Source organism: Podarcis cretensis (assembly GCF_951804945.1).
Source record: "Podarcis cretensis genome assembly, chromosome: 1".
Classification (NCBI taxonomy): Eukaryota; Metazoa; Chordata; class Lepidosauria; order Squamata; family Lacertidae; genus Podarcis; species Podarcis cretensis.
Window position 1 is genome coordinate 123,336,634 of NC_137170.1, and position 21,740 is coordinate 123,358,373.

General features: G+C 43.2%; 1 protein-coding gene and 1 long non-coding RNA gene across 5 annotated transcripts in view; one reads left to right on the top strand and one right to left on the bottom strand.

Annotated features, from left to right (window-relative positions):
• Window positions 1-21,570, top strand: part of ANKAR (ankyrin and armadillo repeat containing) — a 52,621-nt gene extending 31,051 nt beyond the window's left edge. For all 4 annotated transcript variants that reach the window (XM_079975864.1, XM_079975861.1, XM_079975863.1 and 1 more), the window contains 11 exons: window positions 1,101-1,342; window positions 1,553-1,706; window positions 2,258-2,419; window positions 5,088-5,194; window positions 9,304-9,426; window positions 12,352-12,510; window positions 13,906-14,023; window positions 14,970-15,079; window positions 17,371-17,567; window positions 18,891-18,937; window positions 21,141-21,570. In XM_079975864.1, the coding sequence (XP_079831990.1) occupies window positions 1,101-1,342; window positions 1,553-1,706; window positions 2,258-2,419; window positions 5,088-5,194; window positions 9,304-9,426; window positions 12,352-12,510; window positions 13,906-14,023; window positions 14,970-15,079; window positions 17,371-17,567; window positions 18,891-18,937; window positions 21,141-21,385 (1,664 nt within the window). In that variant the 3' untranslated portion in view covers window positions 21,386-21,570. The remainder of the gene's footprint in view (window positions 1-1,100; window positions 1,343-1,552; window positions 1,707-2,257; window positions 2,420-5,087; window positions 5,195-9,303; window positions 9,427-12,351; window positions 12,511-13,905; window positions 14,024-14,969; window positions 15,080-17,370; window positions 17,568-18,890; window positions 18,938-21,140) is intronic.
• Window positions 20,205-21,124, bottom strand: LOC307220894. The gene is made up of 2 exons (XR_013841142.1): window positions 21,010-21,124; window positions 20,205-20,387 (listed from the first exon to the last, which is right to left on the bottom strand). It is a non-coding gene; the product is annotated as an uncharacterized lncRNA (long non-coding RNA).
• Window positions 21,571-21,740: the final 170 nt, after the last annotated feature.

Sequence of the window (21,740 nt, forward strand, 5' to 3'; positions counted from 1 at the left end):
AGGACCATGCCATAACCTTGTGCCTCTTTTCTAAAGCCCAGCTTAAGCTGGTGAATGGCCTTGCACAGGGCGGCGTATTACCAAGGTCTGCCCCTGAGCCATAGCTGTCAACTTACAGATTTGAAAATAACGGACCAGCAGCCTCGAAAATAAGGGATCAGCAGCCAAAATAAGGGATTTTGCTTAGCTTATGAGTTCCATCTGCCCTTCCCCACCCAAGAGGGAGGGAGAGAGACTCTCTCCCATGCCGCCCATGAGCCCGGCATGAGGAGGTTGCGGCGCTGCCACGGCCGCTGAAGCGCCGCCCTTCTGCATCCCTCCCCATCCCCTCCTCTTCCTCCTCCCTCAGGCCGACTCCTCAGCCACCGCTGTCGCCTCTGGCTTCCCCTGGCAGCGCGGCCGAAGTCTCGCAAGAGGGGGGCTGCCTGCCCGCCCACCACCACCCGTCTCCTTACGACGCGCCCCTGAGGGGGAAAAGGGAGAGACAGAGACGCGGCAGCTCGTGCGCTCTCTCTCTCTCTCGCTCTCTCTCAAGGCAGAGGACCCCAAGCTGGGCAAGCATGAAACCCGGGAAATTTAAGGGACATCATCAATCCGGGACAGCAGCGGGACAAGGCGCTGGGATAAGGGAGTTTCCCGCCAAACAAGGGACAGTTGACAGCTATGCCCTGAACACAGAGATAAAACTTCTTAGAGAGGCTGCTTTTTAGTGGAGGGGGCAAATCAAGGAGGGGTGAGGCCCAAGTAGCAAGTTTGGGTTACACATGGACATGGATTATGGATTTACTGGCTCGGTTGAGAGCCTATATTGCAGGGATAAGGAACCTGTGACCTTCCATATGCTGTCAGACTACAACTCCCATCATCCCTTACCATTGGCCTATCTGGTTGGGACCGATGAGAACTCCCCCATCCCTGCAGTATTGCTTAACAAACATTGTCTTAGGTAACAGAATACTAGACATTTATTACTGCATCAAATCTCTGATCTGCAAATGAAACGTAAAATAATAACAGCGAAAACAGTAACAGGGCTGTTATTTGCTGTGGTCTTACACGTGGCTGGCTCTTACTGTTTCGTGATCTTTTTCTGCATAAAGATGTGCTGCTGGCCGTGGCTTCGGCAGCGATTGCAGAACTTGCTCGAGGGAATTTTAGAATGCAGAACGCCATTGCTGATGCGCAAGTCATTGCCCCTCTAGTTGAACTTCTCAGAGGAAGGAAAATCGGTGTCCAAGTGAAAGGAGCAATGGCGATTGAGGCACTGGCTGAAAGGAACACTAACATCCAAATGAGATTTCTATCCAAGTCTGTGACCAAATTCCTTTTAAAGCTCCTGAAGGCAAGTATTTTCCCATCTTTTCTCTGGGATTTGTAGAGCAGCTGAGTAGGCTGTTATCTGACCTCACTGGATAACTTTGTAGCTTGGTCCTTCTGAGTTCAGTGGAGCTTATTGATGGTGAAGTCTGCTTGGGATTACATCCTCTCAGACGTTAACGCTTTGAAATATAACCAGGAACATTTTTTCATTATTATTTTGCCCAATCTGCAGGCTTTTCACCTGAAAGTTAAAGAACAAGGTGCTGCCACACTTTGGGCCCTGGCAGGGCAAACCTTGAAGCAGCAGAAATACATGGCAGAACAGATTGGATACAACCTTATTATCGATATGCTGCTGTCACCCTCTGATAAAATGCAGTGTGTTGGTAAGTCAACTGTCAGGTGGCTGTTGTGGTTGCTCGAGAGTAACCAGGCAGGACTCCAACCTGTGTTTTACAGGCTTTATTTTGGTGCAAACTATTTACAGTGAAGAGCCCCAAAGTTCATGTCTGGCTCAATCGCTAGCAGAATCCGGGAGTGGTCTTTTTTTGGACCACCCCCAACATAAGAGTTTCGTTACCCCCAACTGTCTCCTCCCCTCTTTGCGCCTCAGACTACTGCGCAGGATGGGCAATGGCAAGGGCATGTTTTCCTCCTGACCGGCTTGCCCAGAAGCGGTGTTAAGGCTCCCACCAGCATCCTCTGGTCCTTGCACCTCTTCCCCCCTGGAGGTTGGTCTTTCCTCCTCCCCGGAGGAGGAACTGCTTCACAAGATTTCCGGAAGCTCCCTGTAACACAACTGCCCTTCTAATTCTCGCCTCTGAGCCAATGGCAGTTCCCTGACATGACATCAACCTTTTCCGTTACATTTCTGAAAGAAAAACTGGGCATGGGGCTGAAGGTTGCTAAATGTGTGTTGCTGTGGTTGTTTTGGAAGGAGGTGAAGCCGTCATAGCTCTTAGCAAGGAGAGCGAAATTCACCAGAACCAGATCTGCGAAGGGAACGGAATTTCCCCTTTGGTTCGGCTGCTAAGGAGTGGAAGGATAGCAGAGGGCACATTGCTCAGTGTCATCAGAGCCTTGGGGACCATTTGTATTGGTTTGTAGTTCCTTTTCTGTTGTACTTAGGTTATGTTATAAGAAAAGACTGCTCCCTTTCCCTTATGGGGTATTCCAGAGTCCGTATAGAGTCCTTGTAGGTTCCCTATCGGTAGGAGCAAACAACAGAGGCCAATCAGAGCATATCTGAGAAGCAAAGCGGCTAGTAAGCCTGATATTTATTGAAGGAAAACTAAACTGTTGCAACAGGGTCCCCACTCACCACACACAGGAGGGAGGAGAACTCTGAACAATGGTGCACAAACCCTTATATAGACTATTGAAATTGCCCACCCTGTAGCCCAAGACTACCTCCAAAAACATCATACATACATCACAGAAGGAGGCGGTCTACAGTAGAAATCACAGAAGGAGGTGGTCTATAGCAGAAATCCTTTCTGCCAGGATACCTGATCATGGTCACTGATTGCATTACCTGGGCAGTCTGGCCATTCTTTTGTGATGGTTAATAATTTAGTTCCTGACTCCAGGTCACAGGCTCACCCTATTCATACACAACTACATCCTTAAGACAGGATTTGCAAGCAAAACGACAATTAGCTTTCCCCATTTGCCTCCCTTACTGCAGAGGAATATTTGAGGTCATTGGGAGAGTCAAAATGGCTTCAGGAATGCTCTCCCACTATTTCAGACACATGGTTCATATATTTAGATATGTGTGCATTTATGAATATTTATTCTATATTTGAGACCTTAAAATTCTCATAACAATCCCCCATTTGGGGCTTACTAGCCGCTTTGCTTCTCAAATATACTCTGGTTGGCCTCTTGTTTCCTCCTACTGATAGGGAACTCACTTAAGGACTCTGTGCAGGCTCTGGAATACCCCATAAGGGAAAGGGAGCAGTTTTTTATTATAACAGTTAAAAATAATCAAGCAGTTTAGAACAATGCAAGAACTTTGGAAGCTGGGTTGTATACAACTAAGTTCTTCTCAGACTACACCCACTGAACTTTAATGGGCCTACGCTAGTCATGTTAATTAACTTCAGTGGACCTACTCTAAGTAGGACTGTCATCGGATATAACCCCTAATACATTTTTAGTGATATAAGTAGTCTTTTCCATTAACAAAAGGCGCGTGTGGTATTTGACCAGGGCCTTGATAAATCTCCTGGTTTTGCCAGTCTGTAATTGCAAGAAGAGTTTGTCAAGTAGGGATGGGGGAGAAATTTGATTCAGTTCACATTAGAAGACAAACCTACCCAATTCTCAATTTTTCGCAACAGTAGGTGAACGTGAACACAGAGATCCTTCTAAATTCACACTTCTCTGAATTTTGCAATGCAGTTCTCCAGCCAGGTGATGGGTACAAAAATGCATTTTTACTAGTCTGCATAAAAATGCATATATTTGTGAAAACAGCATGCAAAAATAACAGGGTCAAGTGGGTGGCAAAAAATGTGCATATTAGGCAAAGTTGCATTAAAATGTGTATATTGGCCAAAGAAATTCGCACTAGATTGCTGATGAATTTTCATGAGGACTTTTTTCCCCCTAATCACAAGCAGATGTGGAAATGTGGTGAACTGAATTTAAGATGGGGGAAACTGGAAATGGAGACAAAATAAAACTGACTTCCTAGTGTTAACTACCTAGAAGGCCTAGTCAGCCAGTCCATGGCTGGTGACCTGCATTTGGCTTGTGCCCCAAGTTTTCATAAGGACAATGTTGGTGAGCAGGCATAGAGCCTCTTTCTACTGCATGACTATGCAGATGTGTGAGCTTTATGAAACATCACTCTCTAACCTAGTTGCTATCTATGGGCCAATACACACAAACAGCCAGCAAGAGGCTACCTTGAATTGCTTTCATTGGCAACCACATAATTCAGGCTTAATTGACACTGAATCACCAACTTAGAGAAGGAAGTCTCCTTCCATGTCTCCTTTTGGTCCTTATCTGTTCAGGGCAAAAATAGAATTATCTGCGAACACACACCTCACATCTGGACCTAAACTCTATAAAGCCCACATTTTATTTTTATCTTATTTCATTGTTATTTTTCATTAATGTAAAATCAAAAATGCAAACAAACAAGTCAGAGTTACAGCCAGAATCCAAAAATGCAAACAAACAAGTACAGAGTAACTGTTTGCCCATTTTGCATTTTCCAAATATGTAGGGAGCAGATAATGTAGAAAAATAAAAGCAGCAAAACACACAATGAAAGCCAAATTTTGCTATTTTTTGGAGGAAGAGGGGGCTCGTTTACACTTCACTTGTCCTAAAAGCACAGGTCTGGGCGTTTTTCTGCTTTTCCCAGGAAAACCTGCTCTTTACTGCCAAATCAGAGCAAACAGCAATTCCCGGGAAAACCTGATTGACATTTGTTCTGATTCAGCGGTAAAGAGCAGGTTTTCCCAAGTGAAAGTGGCTGGACAAAGGGGAAGAATGGATGAGGCCAGGGTTTCATATGTCTGAATTCGACATAAGAAATGAAATCCCACCAAACGGCACAGAAATTTTCCAGGTCTTCCACATTCTGAGGTAGCCGTTTGGAACATGTTCTTGTCTAAAGAGTTAAGAACACAGAATAGTTACAAATATGAGGTTTGCTTGTACTGACATTACATTTTCTGATTATCTTTTCAATTTTTCCTGTGCTCCTTATGTGGGGCTCTCTGACTGACTTGTTGGACCTTCAGGTGAAGCTAACATAAACAATCCAGTCAGTCAAGACAATGTAGTAGATGAAGGAGCCTTGCCAATATTGGTCCACTTACTGAAACATCATAGTTCTCTTCACATAAAGGTGGGTTTTAAGTGGTAGCCTTATTCAGTATAGAGATGAACTCCTCCAAAGCATTTCTTGCGTAGGTTTAAGTGCTGGCATCTGTCTTTCTCGGAGGACAGTGGAAAAGTGCGCCATCGGAGGAGAAGTCAAACCGCTGGAGAATTACAGCGCCTGCTGTGGCTGTAGAAACGTGTTTTGTTGCAGCTGGAGAAGATGAAGGTGTCTGATTGTGCTGCTGCAGATGAACTATGGTGTTTCTTCTCTCTGCGCTCCCCTGGTAGTCATTTTCCCTCTGGTTACTGCTGGGGATATGTGACCTGTCTATCTCCAGGCACTTTGGTCATCTGCAAGGAATTCCCAGATGGTGGGGTTGATGTTGCCAGGTTTCATGTCACATTTGCAAACATCTTTGTAATGCAAAGTTGGTCTGCCAACAGGCCTGGTACCTGAAGCCAGCTCCCCATAAAGCACATCCTTGGGGATACATTTCTTGACAGTGCTATTTTTCTAGAAAAAGAGGTGCCAGAACTCACCATAAACTCTCTTATAATGACAATGGTGCCCATCTGAGAAGTGCCAGAACTGAGTTCCACTGAGTTCCAACAGGGGTAGGCGGGGAAAGCCCTGATTCTTGAGTAGGTTTAAGTAGTCCTTTCAGTTCATCACATAATATAAGCTAATACATCTTTGCGCGATGCTAAAGGGCTGCAACTCAGTCGTGGTGCTTTGCATGCAAACGCTCCCCGTAGGGTTTGGAAGCACCCTTACCTGAAACCCTGGTGAGATGCTGCCAGTCTGTGTTGGCAATGAGGATCTAGATAGACCAAGGGTCTGACTTAGTATAAGGCAGCTTCTTATGTTTCTAGACAAAGAAACTAGCTGCTGGTCACAGCCAGTTTGGAAACTGGCACCTAATTGGTTAGAGTTGTATGACTTCACAAAAGTAACACGGCTATAATAATTTTGTTTGCTACATTCCAGTTCCTAAAGACTGGAACGAGATGTTATTGTAGACAAGGAGCTGCCAACAGCAACATCCCCATATTTGGCTTGATATCCTCACATCTTCTTTCCCCTATAATATCTAACATCTCCCTTGTGACCTCTAATCATACAACTCAACCACTAGTGGCACCCAGTTATGTGGAGTAAGGATGGGGAGATTTGCATTTTGATGACCATGTGATGACCTCACTAGAGGTTATGGGGAGGTTGTGGGGAGAGGGAGAGGATTAGGTACTAGGTTGCTGTTTGGGGCATTGGCTATTTGGCTGGCAAAAGACTAATTGTGTGGACAAGCAGAGACACCCCCCCCCAATCCCTAGTGGAATAATGACTCATGACAATGTGTTATGGGATTAAAATGGGCAACTTTATTAAAGATTCAGATGTAGGGAGACCTTGGCTTAGGCATTGGGCGTTTATCCCTCCCAGTCCCCAGCCAGGGATCTGGGGAACATCAGGGTTATCCAAAATGTGTGGGGATTGGGCTGACTCTGGAAAACGTATGTTTAAGCAGAGAGAGCCCGCCCCCCCGTTTCACCTCAACGCAGGGGAGACCACTGACAACCTATTGGCGTATGGCCAATGACACCCCTCAAAACAACCCCTTTAACGGGGAACCTTGGTATCGCTGCCGCAGTGGAGGCATGGGTCACCGCTTCATGCCCCACCCCCATTTAGGGAAGATAGACTAAAGGATTCCACCCAAGGCCTGAAACCGTCAAAGTTGTGACGCCATGGAGGCGCAGGTCAATTCTGTGTCCAGGACAGCTGTTTATCAGCTCTATATCTGGTACGCAGGCTGAGACCCTACCTGCCCGCAGACTGTCTCGCCAGAGTGGTGCATGCTCTAGTTATCTCTCGCTTGGGCTACTGCAATGCACTCTATGTGGGGCTACCTTTGAAGGTGACCCGGAAACTACAACTAATCCAGAATGCGGCAGCTAGACTGGTGACTGGGAGTGGCCTTCAGGACCATTTAACACTGGTCTTGAAAGACCTACACTGGCTCCCAGTACGTTTCCGAGCACAATTCAAAATGTTGGTGCTGACCTTTAAAGCCCTAAACAGCCTCGGTCCAGTATACCTGAAGGAGCGTCTCCACCTCCATCGTTCTGCCCGGACACTGAGGTCCACCGCTGAGGGCCTTCTGGTGGTTCCCTCACTGCGAGAAGCCAAGTTACAGGGAACCAGGCAGAGGGCCTTCTCGGTAGTGGCGCCCACCCTGTGGGACACCCTTCCACCAGATGTCAAAGAGAAAAATAACTTCCAAACTTTTAGAAGACATCTGAAGGCAGCCCTGTTTAGGGAAGCTTTTAATGTTTAATAGGTTATTGTATTTTAGTGTTTTGTTGGAAGCCGCCCAGAGTGGCTGGGGAAACCCAGCCAGATGGGCGGGGTATTATTATTATTATTTTGCTACGGGGAAGGCAAAACCTGCCAATGCAGGGAAATTCCTTCCCAGTCCTTTAACAGCAACCAGTGACGTAGCAGCGCCTGCGTACCTGTGGAGAAGAGATTAACCTGCAAAAGAAGGCATAACTGAGGGAGGGCAGGGTGGGAGAAGCTCTGGAGCTGACTGAGGACTCCCAGGTGAGTTCCACCCTCTATTGTGTGGGCAGGGCGGTTCCACCCTACCTGGCCGACTCCCCTGGCAACGCCCCCCCCCGCGCCAGGATTGGTTAACTGTCTGAGGTTAGGTGGGAACCTCCAGGTATCCAGTGTGGGGGGAATGCCAGGTTGTATTTTAGGGAGCTGCGTAGGATCGGGGGGGGGGCTGTGCGCGACCATGCAAAAAGCGCCCCCCATTTGATGTGGGGAGCGGTCATTCCAACCTAAGTGTCTTGGTGTGGCTACAGTGTTAGACTAAGACCTGGGAGACCACAGTTCAAATCCACATGAAGCTCACTGGGTAACTTTGAACCAGTTAGTCTCTCTGAATCTAGCCTATCGCACAGGGTTTTTTGTGAGGATACAATTAGAGGAAGGAGAACTATGTTTATCAGTAAATATATCTGGAAAGCTCAGGGCAAGACAAAAATCTCCATTAAGCAGTGTGGAACTGTTGTGCTGTGAGGTACAGAAAGAGTCCAGTTTGTTATATATTAAGTGCACATATTATAACAAATCTGGACGAGATTGTTATGGTGTAAATGTCCTTGTACTGCAGCTACATGTTACTTAAAGGGATTGTTCATTGGGGACTGAGGGACAGTCAGCAAGCTCTGAAAGACATTTGGAATGGGGCAGAAAATTTGGTATTGGGCTAAAAATAATTGAATTTAACCAATGTGTTCAAGATCACCTATTAAATCAGTAAAAATGTTATTTATATGCAGTGTATATGTCTGAATCCCATTCTGAACTTTGATGTGAATAGGATAGGATATGATCTGTTACATAAAACTGGGGGGTGTAGTGGTTAAGAGCAGTGGACTCGTAATCTGGTGAACCGGGTTCGCTTCCCCGCTCCTCCACATGCAGCTGCTGGGCGACCTTGGGCTAGTCACACTTCTCTGAAGTCTCTCAGCCTCACTCACCTCACAGAGTGTTTGTTGTGGGGAAGGAATGGAAAGGAGATTGTTAGCCGCTTTGGGGAGTTATTCCTTAAGGGGAGTGAAAGGTGGGGTATCAAGTCCAAACAACACCTCCTCCTCCTCCTCCTCTTCTTCTTTTTCCTGCCTCCTTCCCAAAGTTGGACAAGTACTTACCGGACTTAGGAAAGGTGGGAGGAGGGCCCTAGGACCATGCCATAACCTTGTGCCTCTTTTCTAAAGCCCAGCTTAAGCTGGTGAATGGCCTTGCACAGGGCAGCATATTACCAAGGTCTGCCCCTGAGCCATAGCTGTCAACTTACAGATTTGAAAATAACGGACCAGCAGCCTCAAAAATAAGGGATCAGCAGCCAATAAGGGATCAGCTGCTGGGTGACCTTGGGCTAGTCACACTTCTCTGAAGTCTCTCAGCCCCACTCACCTCACAGAGTGTTTGTTGTGGGGGAGGAAGGGAAAGGAGAATGTTAGCCGCTTTGAGACTCCCTAGGGTAGTGATAAAGCAGGATATCAAATCCAAACTCTCAAACTCTCTTTTTTTACTTTTGCTTTTCCATTTAACTGATTGTTTAGGTTGAAGTTGCATATTCTTTGGCTTGCATTGTTCTAAAGAACGATAACCTGCAGAGTGTGTTGCGAGAGAAGGAAGGCTTTAGTTATTCTGACGTTCTTGGGCTCCTTTACGCACCAGAGAAGGTACTGGCTTTACTGGAGGATATTATAGTGCCCATTTAAGAGAAAAGAGTAAATACGCTTCATGCTGTAATAAGGCACTGACATTCTTTCTTTCTTTCAATTAATGTCAGTGCCTGATTACAGGAATGGATCCTTTCCCCAAAGCTGTGAGCAAATACTCCTTTCCATGTACAGATCTGCTCCCGCCATTAGAATGGAAGAGCCAGTGTACACATACAAGAGATTAAAGGGGACCGCCGAGCTCACATATGGATCAAATCAGGCTGTTTTGCAGCACAGCATGAGAACAGTTGGCAGTTACTTGTTAATTGCACAGAACCACCTTAGAACTACACCACAAGCTGGAGGGCCAATGAATATATGCACCGGCCAAACGTGATGCAGCTAGGTAAATTTTAGATCCAAACTTGGGTCTCCAGCTGCTTTTGGACTACAAATCCCTTCATCCCTGACCACTTTTCCTGCTAGCTATGGATGATGGTAGTTGTAGTCCAAAAACTGCTGGAGACACAAGTTTTGAGAAACCCTGTCCTAGACCCTGGGCTTAACAGTGTGGGGAACAGAGGCATTACATGATTGTGTGTGTGTCTTAGTTCAGTTATGAAGTGCACAATTAACAATTAACCCCCACCCATGCTTTGCAACTGCATCTACATTCCTGATACACTTGAGCCACAAATGATTTTAAAAACCACAACTCTGAGCATGTGCCATTATTATTCCAATCTCACTTAAATCTCGCCTGGCAGCTTCATTATACACCTTTTAAGCACCAGGCAAAAACATTCCTCTTTGACCATGCCTTTGGCTGACTGACATCCAGTGCCCTTTTAAAATGTGAGTGTGTGTGGAGGGGGGTGTTATGGGGGGGGGGTTATTGTTGTTGATGATTGTGTATTTTGTGTTTTTGTACTGTGATTTTATGTTGCAACCACCCTGAGACCTGCGGGTACAGGGCGGTATACAAATTTTAATAATGAGGTTGTTGTTGTTGTTGATGATGATGATGATGATGATACCTCGGGTTACATACGCTTCAGGTTACATATGCTTCAGGTTGCAGAATCCGCTAACCCAGAAATATTACCTCAGGTTAAGAACTTTGCTTCAGGATGAGAACTGAAATTGCGTGGCAGCGGCAGCGGGAGGCCCCATTAGCTAAAGTGGTGCTTCAGGTTAAGAACAGTTTCAGGTTAAGAACAGACCTCCAGAACGAATTAAGTTCTTAACCCGAGGTACCACTGTACATTCATCCTGATCCATTGTTTCTTAGTGAGCATGGAATTTCATGGCCTCATGTCACCTCTTCCTTCTCTCTATCAAACTAGCTACAGACAACACTGACACACTCTAGCCATATTCAGGTGTGCTGCATTGGTATTAACACGAGTGGGAGCACTGGGGACAAGAGAGCTAGCTCCGCCCACCGCACCCCCCGCCAGCACTAGTCAAATTGCCCTCCGTGAGAGCAAACTTAAGAAGTGGGCAACCTTCTGTGCTCATGGATTTTCCCTGTCTATTCAGGAATGCTGGAAATTTATAGTTCTGCAATGGCCACTCCCCACATTAAATGGAGGCGCCTTTTGCGTTGTCGCACGCAACCCCCCGGATCCCAGTGCGACTCCTGGTAGCTTCATCCTCCCCAGGCTGGATACCTGAAGGTCTCCGCCTACCTCAGCCAATCGCCCAATCCCACCTGGGGAGGCGTTGCCAGGGGATTGGCCAGGTAAGGGGAGGGACCGTCCTGCCCACACAACAGAAGGTGAATCTTACCTGCGAAGCGGCAAGCGGCTCCAGAGCTTCTCCCCTTTCCAAGATTGCTGGAAATTAATAGTTCTGCAACATGCAGATAGCCTCCTCATTTCAGAAGATTGCCTTCCAAGTCCTGAATGGGGAATGGGGCCAGAGCTACCATGTTTGTCACCACTGTCCCTTCCCTGATGTGTAAACACAGGTACAGGATTGCCTGAAGAGCCACCGAAAAACAAACAAGTGAAACCTTATGCCGCAATAAATGTGTCGGCTTTTAAGGGTGCGCAAGATTCCATTCTTCATACTGCAACAAATTTACCCAGCCGCCCTCTGGAATTTATTTTATTTTATTTTATTTTTTATTTCAAAACCAAAAAAAATTACAAACATCAAATTCAAAATCCATATTCATTTTCTAACATAAGCCTATTACATAGATTACCTAAATTAAAAGATATCTAATTGCTCTAGGCTTCCCTTTGCTCTATGTAAATACAACGCAATTAACAAATTATATTATAAATGATATTATAGGTTCCCATATACCCCCCATTCCCCTTCACCCATGTGTGATCTCAATATTTTACTTCTTCCATCTTGTTGTGTTGTTATAATTTAATAAGTATTCAATTGATTCTTCTTGCTTACCCCTGAACGTTTTACACATTCTCTATTAATATTTCAATTCCGGAACCATATTTTTTCATGTATTCCTTCACTCCATACCACTCCCTAATTATTCTCAATTTTGCCATTTCTACAAACTCACAGAGTTTGTTTTGCCATTCTAATAGTGATGGGATTTTCTCCCCCTTCCAGTTTTTTGCAGTCAATATTCTGGCAGCTGCTGTTGCGTAATTCCACCCTCTGGAATTTAATAATACCACATGGAAAGTGCACCCCCTAAATCTGTCCTAAAGGTTCCCCCAATCCTCTGGAGCAGATCTGGGTAGGGTGTGGGGTGCTTGCTTGAGTGTGTGTGTGTGTGTGTGTGTGTGTTTGTATGTCTCCCACTGCACAAGCAGAAATTCTTACACTGACAGGACTTGGTAGCTGAATACCACCCATGGTTGTGTGTGTGTGTGTGTGTGTGTGTGTGTGTGTGTGTGTGTATTTTATGTACTTTATATTTCATGGTCAATACAATTTACTTCTTTCTCTGATTGTTTTAAGGATATCTGTTTGCGAGCAGGAAATGCTATCGCCCTTTTTGCATATAATAATCCCAGCCAGCAGTTACTGATTTTAGAAAGTGGACCAATATCTGTGTCTATATTTGAACCTTTCCTGGAATCGGAAGTAGAGACAGACAGAGCAATGGCTGCCTTTCAGGTACAAAACCAGAGATCACGCTCATAGTTCACCCAGAATGCATAAGCACGCGTGTGCCATTTTTGAAAATAGAGTTTTCCATAAAGGACTGTTTGAATGCTATGCCTCTGTCTTCTTGCTCAAATACAAAGGACTCTGCTCAGTCTACTACATTGGAGAAGGAGAGTTTCATCTTCTCCCTTTCGGCAGCAGCTTCTGATCCTTGTGGGTGTTCCATAAACATCTGGTTTGCCACTGTGAGAATAGGGTCCTGGAAGAGAGATGGACCATTTTCCTGATCTACAAGGGTTCTTCTTATGTTAGTTTTCTAGTATAGATTCCGTTTCTCAAATCTCTGGAAAAAACGATATATCTATCATTTTGAATACCTTTGAGAAGTTTTCAGGTGTCCTAGGTACAACCTGACACCTGTGTAGTACCCAAAAGAGCCTCATTAGACTACCTGCTACCTCCTCCCACATTTCAAGATTGTCACAATTAAATAAAGACTCCATAGTTTCTATATGAGTCAACTTTCCCCTCCTGAATCCTACTCTGTTTACCATCTAGCCTGGTGAAGGGTTCTGGAGAGCTTGAAAACTTGCAGACTATTTTGTGACCTCTTCATTGGCCTAAGAAAGCTATATGTAATGTGGATTTTGGATTTTTTCTTAAAGGCCACCATGGCTATTTTTGCTTTTTCTGTTATCAATGACTTGTGTCAACGTAGCCTGTCCAATTGTTCCTTCAACCATTCATCTATTGTGAAGAGTCATTTTTGCCTGAGAGGTTCAAGGCATTGCTTGGGAACCTGTGATCTCAACATTTTAAAAGTTGTGCCCAATGTCTCAATCTGTGCCCACTTCAAATACTTCTGCTATTGTTACTTCATCGGTTGCAGTTTCATATTTTTAGTCTGCAGAGAAACCTATATACACTAACAAGGGCATATGTACATAAATAAACACAATAGCATATCTTTGTAAAATATAAAGAATATAGGAAAATTGCAAAAAGGAAATTTTTTTAAAGAATTGGGTTGAAATATGGAAAAAGGTGTCGTGTTTTTACTTGCAAAATGTGTACGCATGTTTTAATTTCTAGTGTACATTCTCCCATGTATGTCTGCATATGTTTGCATCATAGACTAATAAATGCTTCTGCAAACTCAGAAGTGTGAGGGCTGAGCTTTTGTGCTTTGTCTCCATCCGCAGGTAACACAAACATATTCTCTTCCATTCCTATGATTGTGTAGCCATAAACTACATTCTCATTAAAATATGCTTGCTTTGTACTGGGACAAAAAAAGAATAACAGTTTTTGCTGGAAGCAGGAAATGCAGAGAAATGGGGAAAAAATGTGTGAGGCCTGATTAATATATTAATGCATTGTGTAAAAATGTTTCTTTCGTTTCAGATAGTTATACTAGCCAGAATTATAGTTGATAAGGATAAAGTCAGTCTGTCTGCAAAAGGAGTTTCTATTTTGGTCGACCTGCTATGTTCGGAAAAGACAGCGACTCTTGTGTTAATAGGCAAGTAATGATGCAAAGAAAAGCACTGTTTTTCAAGGCAGCATGATTATACAACACTGGAATAGTGCAAAATCGTAAAAAAGTAGGATGTGATTGTTGATATGCCTTGTCTTGGTTTCTATTACTCTCTAGAGGCAGGTGTTTATTCTGTCAAGACTATTATTATTATTATTATTATTATTATTATTATTGCTATGCCACCTATCTGACTTGGTCGCCCCAGCCAACGATACAGCAAAGGTTCTGGCTTCATTTAAATTATCATATTTTTCGCTCCATAAGATGCACCTGACCATAAGACGCACCTAGTTTTTAGAGGAGGAAAACAAGGGGGAAAAATATTCTGAATAAATCAGTGGATGTATGATTTTTGTGGTTCATGCTGTGGCCACAGACATGATATGTGATTTGATGGTGAGTTTGGGGTGGCCCAATGCAAAAATCCTGAGGATCCATGTGTTCTTACCTCCCCCCTCCCAGGCAGCCTCCTTTATCGCTAGAGTTCCTTATCTCCCTCCAATCGCTTGTCGATCAGCTGCTCAGCAGCTTCATTTCGACACCCCCTTCCCTCTTTCTAAAAAGAAAAGCACAATCTGCTTTTCGCCCCTGGGCAATTCGGCTCCAGGGACCACACATTTGATTCATAAGACACACAGACATTTCCCCTTACTTTTTAGGAGGAGAAAAGTGTGTCTTATGGAGCAAAAAATACGGTAATTGCACATTGGAGCACACATTTTACTTAAAGCCATAAGTGTCAATATGTTCCAAGAGTGCAATAAAAAGAATACTGAAAAGTGTGGCTATAGAAATTGTACTGGGGTTCTTGAAATGTTTCAGAAATGGACACCTGCCTGCTGAATTTAATTGTACCAAAAAGCTTTTTTGTATAATTTTAGCTCAATTTAGTAGTAACATCTAATCTCAGTTATCTATTTCTCTATAGGGAAGCTATTGGCTAGTTTGGCTCACACAAGAGCAGGTATTCCAGAAGCAATTACATGCTTAGGAACTGTCCAGCGTCTTTGTTATCATTTATACGCAAAGGAAGAAGAGGTACAGCTATTTTATTTTTGCAGTCCCGTCCCCCCCCCCCCATTTGATCCATTCAGTCTAACTTTCTAATGCAGCTAAACTGGTGAAATATAAAACAGCATGAAAATAAGCAATGTGGACCCTTTAATAGTATCAAAATATAACCACCTCCTTTTACCCTGAGATTATTAATCCAAAATGAATGCCATATACAGTATTGGTTTTTCAGTAATGCACATTGGAAGTCATATTTCGCCAATATGCGTACATTAGACAGGTGGCAGTGATGGTGGGGGAAACCCAACTTTTAAAGCCATTATTTAGCCACTCTGCACTAATTTCATAAAAACAAGAAATAATTAATGGGAAAAGGTGGAGGGTTTTTTTTTTTTTTTTGTATATATGCTCTCAGGGTGCTTCCAGACTGAATATCACTCCAAAATAGCAACAGTCACATTCAGATTGCTCAATTAAAGACCATCTCTTTTGTAACACGGTTTTTTAAGAAAAGAGAGATCCAGGGGAGATCATGGACTCGACAAGCTGGTTGTATTGCCGTCTTTTCCTGGAAAATTGGTGAAAACGCTGGTATAAATACAACAACCATAAATTGTAATTAAAATATCACTGCAGCAGGAACTGTTCAATAATTAATTGTTCATTTAAAATATATCGCCTCCCTCAGTTGGATGGACCCTGAGGCAGATCTACCATAGATCACTGTTTTGTCTTAGCACATCTTATTGACAAATACGCCAAGAAAACCTGTGGGGTCTTATATGCAGCCTTCATTGATTTGAAGGCTGCCTTTGATTCAATTTCACGAGTAAAACTCTAGACCAAATTGAATACATCCAGTATAGATAAAAGATTATTATTTTTGATTAATGGCCTATATAAAGATACTGTGTTGTATGTAAGATCCTCCTGAAATGGCCAACTCATAGGCCCTGTACCAGCCACCAAGGAGGTTAAGCAAGGCTGCATTTTAGCCCCAGCTTTTTTTAACCTATATCACCTCCCATCACCACTTTAAGTAGAAAACAGGTACTATTGAAGGTGGGCCTCCCAGACACCATGGTAGAGAATACAAGAACAGACCAGATCCAGCATGGATCACACATTCCAGGGTGTGGCGTGCAAGTCTTTTGACGCAGTAAACAGGCATCTGGAAGGTCTGAATTCCCATCACTTTAATTGACTGAATATAATAATTTACCAAGGGTAGCTAGAAACCTACAAGGGACTCAGCTACATTAGTAAAAAAAAAAAAAAAAAAACGTTTTGAATGCATTATAAACATGCAACACCAGATGAGCAAGAGAATTTCTATGCTATTTTTACATAGCGCTTTGTTTTGTCTTTAGTTATTACAATTTAATTTCTGACTTACTTATAGCATTTTCCCCACCCAAGGTCTCACCTTTCTTAAGAAGAACCCTGTTGGATGTCCTAGGCATCCCCAGCCAAGTCTGACAGTTAATTCTTTATTGGGAAAACATGCACTAACAGCAATTTCCATAACGCCCTAGATACAAACACACACGTGCTTCTAGGCAGCTGTTCCTGGGTCTGTGTTCTGCAGAGAATTTGTAGCAATAGTGGGACCACACACCCTCCAGGTTATGTACGCTCATCTGATGGGGTGCACCCATGCAACCTGAGGCTTCTCTTACGTGGAAGCCATCACTGCTCTTTCCTCTTTCAAGCCTCTCAGGCCTAGAAGACAGCGGGGCAGGGGGTGGCAGGGATTCGACTGGCATGTTCATTACTTGAGCAGCCTCTTCCTTTGACCATTCCTCTTACACACACACACCTGCTCAGGCTCCTGCCTTGTAGGCAGTGCCAAACCCCATAAATCTCTGGCCCCTCTCCTGGGTCAATCCCCTGGCCTCTTTCCTCTGCCCACACTGTCATCCGAGGCCTACCAGTTCCTGACACTGGATCAGGCCAAAGGCCTATCTAGTCCAGTATCCTGTTCCCACATGGGCAGGGAAGTGAAGATCTCCCAGGTGAGACGGTGGGAGTCTGGAAGCAGAAAGGAAATCTCCCAGGTGAGAGCTGGGAGGATCCACCACTTAAAAAAAAAATTAAAAATTGTTAGATTTTCTAATTTAATAATCCAATCAAATCTCATTAAATATTCCAAATTATACATCTACATATCAAATAGTTCAAATATTCTGCCGAATTATAAACTTTCTGTGGCGTGACAAGTTCTACTTTTGAGAGAGAACTCTCCATTTTAATTTTTCTTTCTTTCTCTGTGTTTTTATTTAGATGAGTTTCTGAAAGTGAGGTTCTTTTTTCAGGTTCGTACATCTATGGCATGTGCTCTGGGATATTTAACATTCAACCGAACTGCATATCGCCATTTGCTAGTACAATGTAGGAATAAGCCCAAGTTGTTCAAGAGGCTAATACTAAACCTTAGCAAGGATGCAAGAATAAATTCAGACTTTGTGAGAGAATTTAAGAGGCAAAAAAGAGTTGGGCTTCCAGCTCTCAGGTAACAATTAGCAACCTTTCAATTATCTTATGGTTTGTTTGTTTTTTAAGGTTTTGAGTCCCTCGCTTTTCACGTACTGAAAATCTTACTGATTTCTATTCAGTACCCCATGCAAATAGCGATCAAAATATCAGTTGACTTCAGGGTAATATTGATTCCACAAATACCCCCTTTTGGGGGACAGTGGTGGAGAGAGTTTTGGTGGAGCAGCTGCAAGCATTATTGAATGACACAGATTATTGGGATCCATTTCAATCTTGGTTCAGGCATGGACACAGGACTAAGGAGCCTTGGTCCCCATGGTCTCTTTGCAGAGCAGGACAGGCAGAACACAACCTGCTTCTTGATTTCTCATGAGTAGTTGCAATTTTCTTTTAAATCCATTTGATTTGTATTGATGCTCTTAAGTATGTTTTATGGACCCTTGTTGAGTTTGTTTTTATATTCCACCTTACTGTTGTTGTTTTTTAATGACAGTGCAGCTTATAAATTAATAAATAAATATTTTTGGTAATCTCCAAAACCTTCAGGGAATTTTATATTTAGTTGTATAGAGACTTGTTCCCAAAGAATTTTTTTTTTGTGTGAAGGGTTATTTCCTTCACAAAGTTCTCTAACTGAGAGGTATATATCAGCAATATTTGGATGTTTTAGCTTTATTTTTATCTCGTTGGACACCCTCGATGGTGAAGTTTTGTGAAAATCTGTAGAAGAACAAACATTTTGTGTTTTCCAGAAATAGTGGGGGGGGGGGGAGCTATGCGCTGTAAAACAAAAGCATCTTTTAATTTCCCAGTACAAACACAGAAAAAATCATAAACACAACAGCGTATTCTAGTTTGTGTGAAAGGCGATTACAGTCTAGCGCTACAATTACATATCATGATATAAATAGGAAATGGCTGTTAGATAAGAAGCCATGTATAAGATTTCTTCTTTTTCTCCTGAGGTTAAGGAACGGTGCCTAGATTAGGGGTGAGGAACCTGTGGCCCTCCATATGTTGTTGGACTACAACTCCCATCATCCCTAGCTAGCAGGACCAGTGGCCAGGGATGATGGGAGTTGTAATCCAAAAACAGCTGGAGCTTCAAGTTTGGGAAACCCTGGTCTAGATCCTTAATACATTCCCCAGCAAGAAACTCATTTAAGTAAGCAAAGTTTCTGCCATCCCAGCTGTTTGGAAATCAGAGCTGAGGTACAACCTTCCGCATTTAACTGTTTAAATGCTTATTGCTTAATTGGAGCACAGATCCTTTGTTGTCCTCACTGCTTGTCATTATATGTCAAGACTACTACTAACATTTTGCCTTTTTAATTTTCAGTTTGGAGATAAACGGAGGGCCACCTGCAGTTCCCGTACACATACGAGGTAATTTATTCAGAAATAACTTCCATTGGCTAGACAGCTCTGCCCTTTTAGGTCAGCTATATAATATACAGTATTATGACAAATGAAGGAAATTCTGAATTACCCATAAAGAGCAAAGTGCAGGAGAAGCCGAACATGTTACATCTCACTGTAAGTGTGGTGGGGGGCTGCTGATATCTATTAGCTCATCAAATACCGGTACATAAAATAAATGTTTGATTATATCTGGACAGAATCCAGAGAACTGAGGGGCCCATTCTGTCCTCCAGTGGCAATCCCTCACACTTCACAAGCTGTTGTTCTGGGGGGCCCTTGATCTTTAGACATCACGTGAAGGGGACAGACACGTTACGTGCATGTAGACCAGGGGTGGGCAGACTTCAGGTGTGCCAGATTTTCTTTGTTTTTTATTTAGAAACACAAGTTCTACCAAATCGAGGCAGATGCAAAAAGCCATTAAAGAACTGGGTGCAGTATGCCTGGCCTGCATCTCAATCCAAACAGTGTGTCTAAAGTAGTGTTTCCCAAACCTGGGTTTCCAGCTGTATTGGGGGTGAAGGACTACAACTCCCATAATCCCTAGCTAGCAAGACCAGCAGCCAGGGATGATGGGAATTGTAGTCCGAAAAGAGCTGGAGACCCAAGTTTGGTCTAAAGCAAAGCAGTTGTGTTTTTTTTTGCAAGTGAGGGGCAGTTTTTGTATGGCAAGGGTGCCAACTGTTCAGAGGGGGAAAGACAAACAAACGCTTTACTTACATAAGCTTAAGAATCCCTCTGTTCCGTGGACCGTTAGGCTGCTGAACGGAAAATAATATAGTGCAACTGACTTTTGGGGTTGGTGTTTTGTGCGATAAGCACAGAGAGTGCAATGAGATTGAGTGTTTGGGTGGGGGAGGTACCCAGGTTGTACATTGACAATAAAGGTGGTATTATTATTATTATTATTATTATTATTATTATTATTATTATACTTGCCAGCATATAACAAGGGTGCCAACTTGAATAAAATATTGGAGGGTCCCAGGTAAGCCCTGCGCCCCACAAAATTGACCACAAGAGGGGGGCACACACACCATTTGAGTGGCAATGGCCATCAACCGGGTGTTGGAAAAACACCCGGGAAGGCCGCCAACTGGTGTCTCTCCAGTGGTCCTCCCTGGCTATAAATTTCCCTCAGTCCAGAGAGACTGGTGATAAGTGACCCTTCCCTCCTGAGAGGAGCACACTCGTCTTCTGGCATATCATAGCAGAAGAAAGAGTCAATCAGTAGCTCTAAACTACTTTATTTTACAGTCTATATACAGAGACTTCATCAGCATGTCTGTGCTCCCTCAGCACCAGTACAGAACAGCATCACAAACAGAAATGAAACTAACTTCCAACAGTACTTCAACAGTACTGAGACTTCCTGTCTCACGCTCTCTCAGACACTCACATGATATACACAAAACTCAGGAACTTTCTACCATATGTGGTGGATATGTAGGAAAATACAGGTATTCTGGGAGAGTATCCATGCAGAACTGCAAAAAATGCTAAAGATCTCTTTCAATAAAAAACCAGAGGCCTACCTCCTGGGAATAACTGATTTGGATATTCCGCAAAAGAGGAAGGGTATCTTTTTATATGCGACGGCGGCAGCAAGAGTTCTGATCGCAGTAAAATGGAAGAGTAATGAAATCCCCTCTATACAAGGTTGGATCCAAAAGCTAACAGAACATGCCAAATTAGATGGTCTATCAGAAAAAATAAAGAATAAATCAAAACAGGAATTTGTTTCAAAATGGGAGGTTTTCAAAGAATATCTGAAAAATAAATATACTAGTTTAAATTCTGTTGCAGCATTCGAGGAACTTCAGTAATAGTTGCAAGGTAGATATACGAAATTAGATATATTAAGAATAAGTTTAATTATGATAAAAGTGTGTATTGGCAATAAGTATTATGAAATCGAAATATGGAATAGACGGGAGGTCGGGTCTTTAGTGTGAAGACCAATATATGTTATATTGTTTGCTAAGAAAATTATGTGTTTATAGTAACACACACACACACACACACACACACAAAACATAGTGCTACTGCTGGAGCAGCACAAATGGATAAAAATCCTAACACCGGGAAGGGGGAAAGTGTAACTCGCTCAAATATTCTAGGAGTCGACTCCTCTGGTGCATAAGAAAGCAATGTTTTCATTTTGCAGACAAGTCACAGACTAGTGGCGTCAAGATATACAAAACAAAGTGTCGTCCAAAGGATTCCCTCTTCTTGGTGCCCACGGCGACTCACCTAATGGGAAGGTTCAAAACACCGGAAAAGCCCCGCGTCCCAGTATCCGGCCACATTCCCTTTCCACACGCCACGACATCGGACCTCATTCAAGTTTCGAGGCCGAGAATTGTCGATGTCTCCGCGCTCCTCAGCAACTTGTCGGGAAAGAAAGCTTGACTTTAGTGCCTGCACTGGGGCAGCAACAAAAACAGTAATGTCTCTGCTAATACTTTTCAGATAATTAGGGTAAATATTACTGCTCTGTCCGTAACAGATTTGCACAATGAAAGTTTGTCTATTAATAATGCAAAAAAAAAAAAAAAATTGCTGCTGTGGTAGAGAATAAAAAGGCTGGCAATTAACTGTAAGCATTCATGTTTGATAAGAAACTTAGGTGTCATACTGAAGCAGAAGTGTTTTTTCTTGCCTCCAGTGTGGCCTAGAGAAACCTAAGAGAACATTCACAATATCTCTCAATGTTGGTATCTTTTATAATAATTTAATAATAATAATTTATTATTTGTACCCCGCC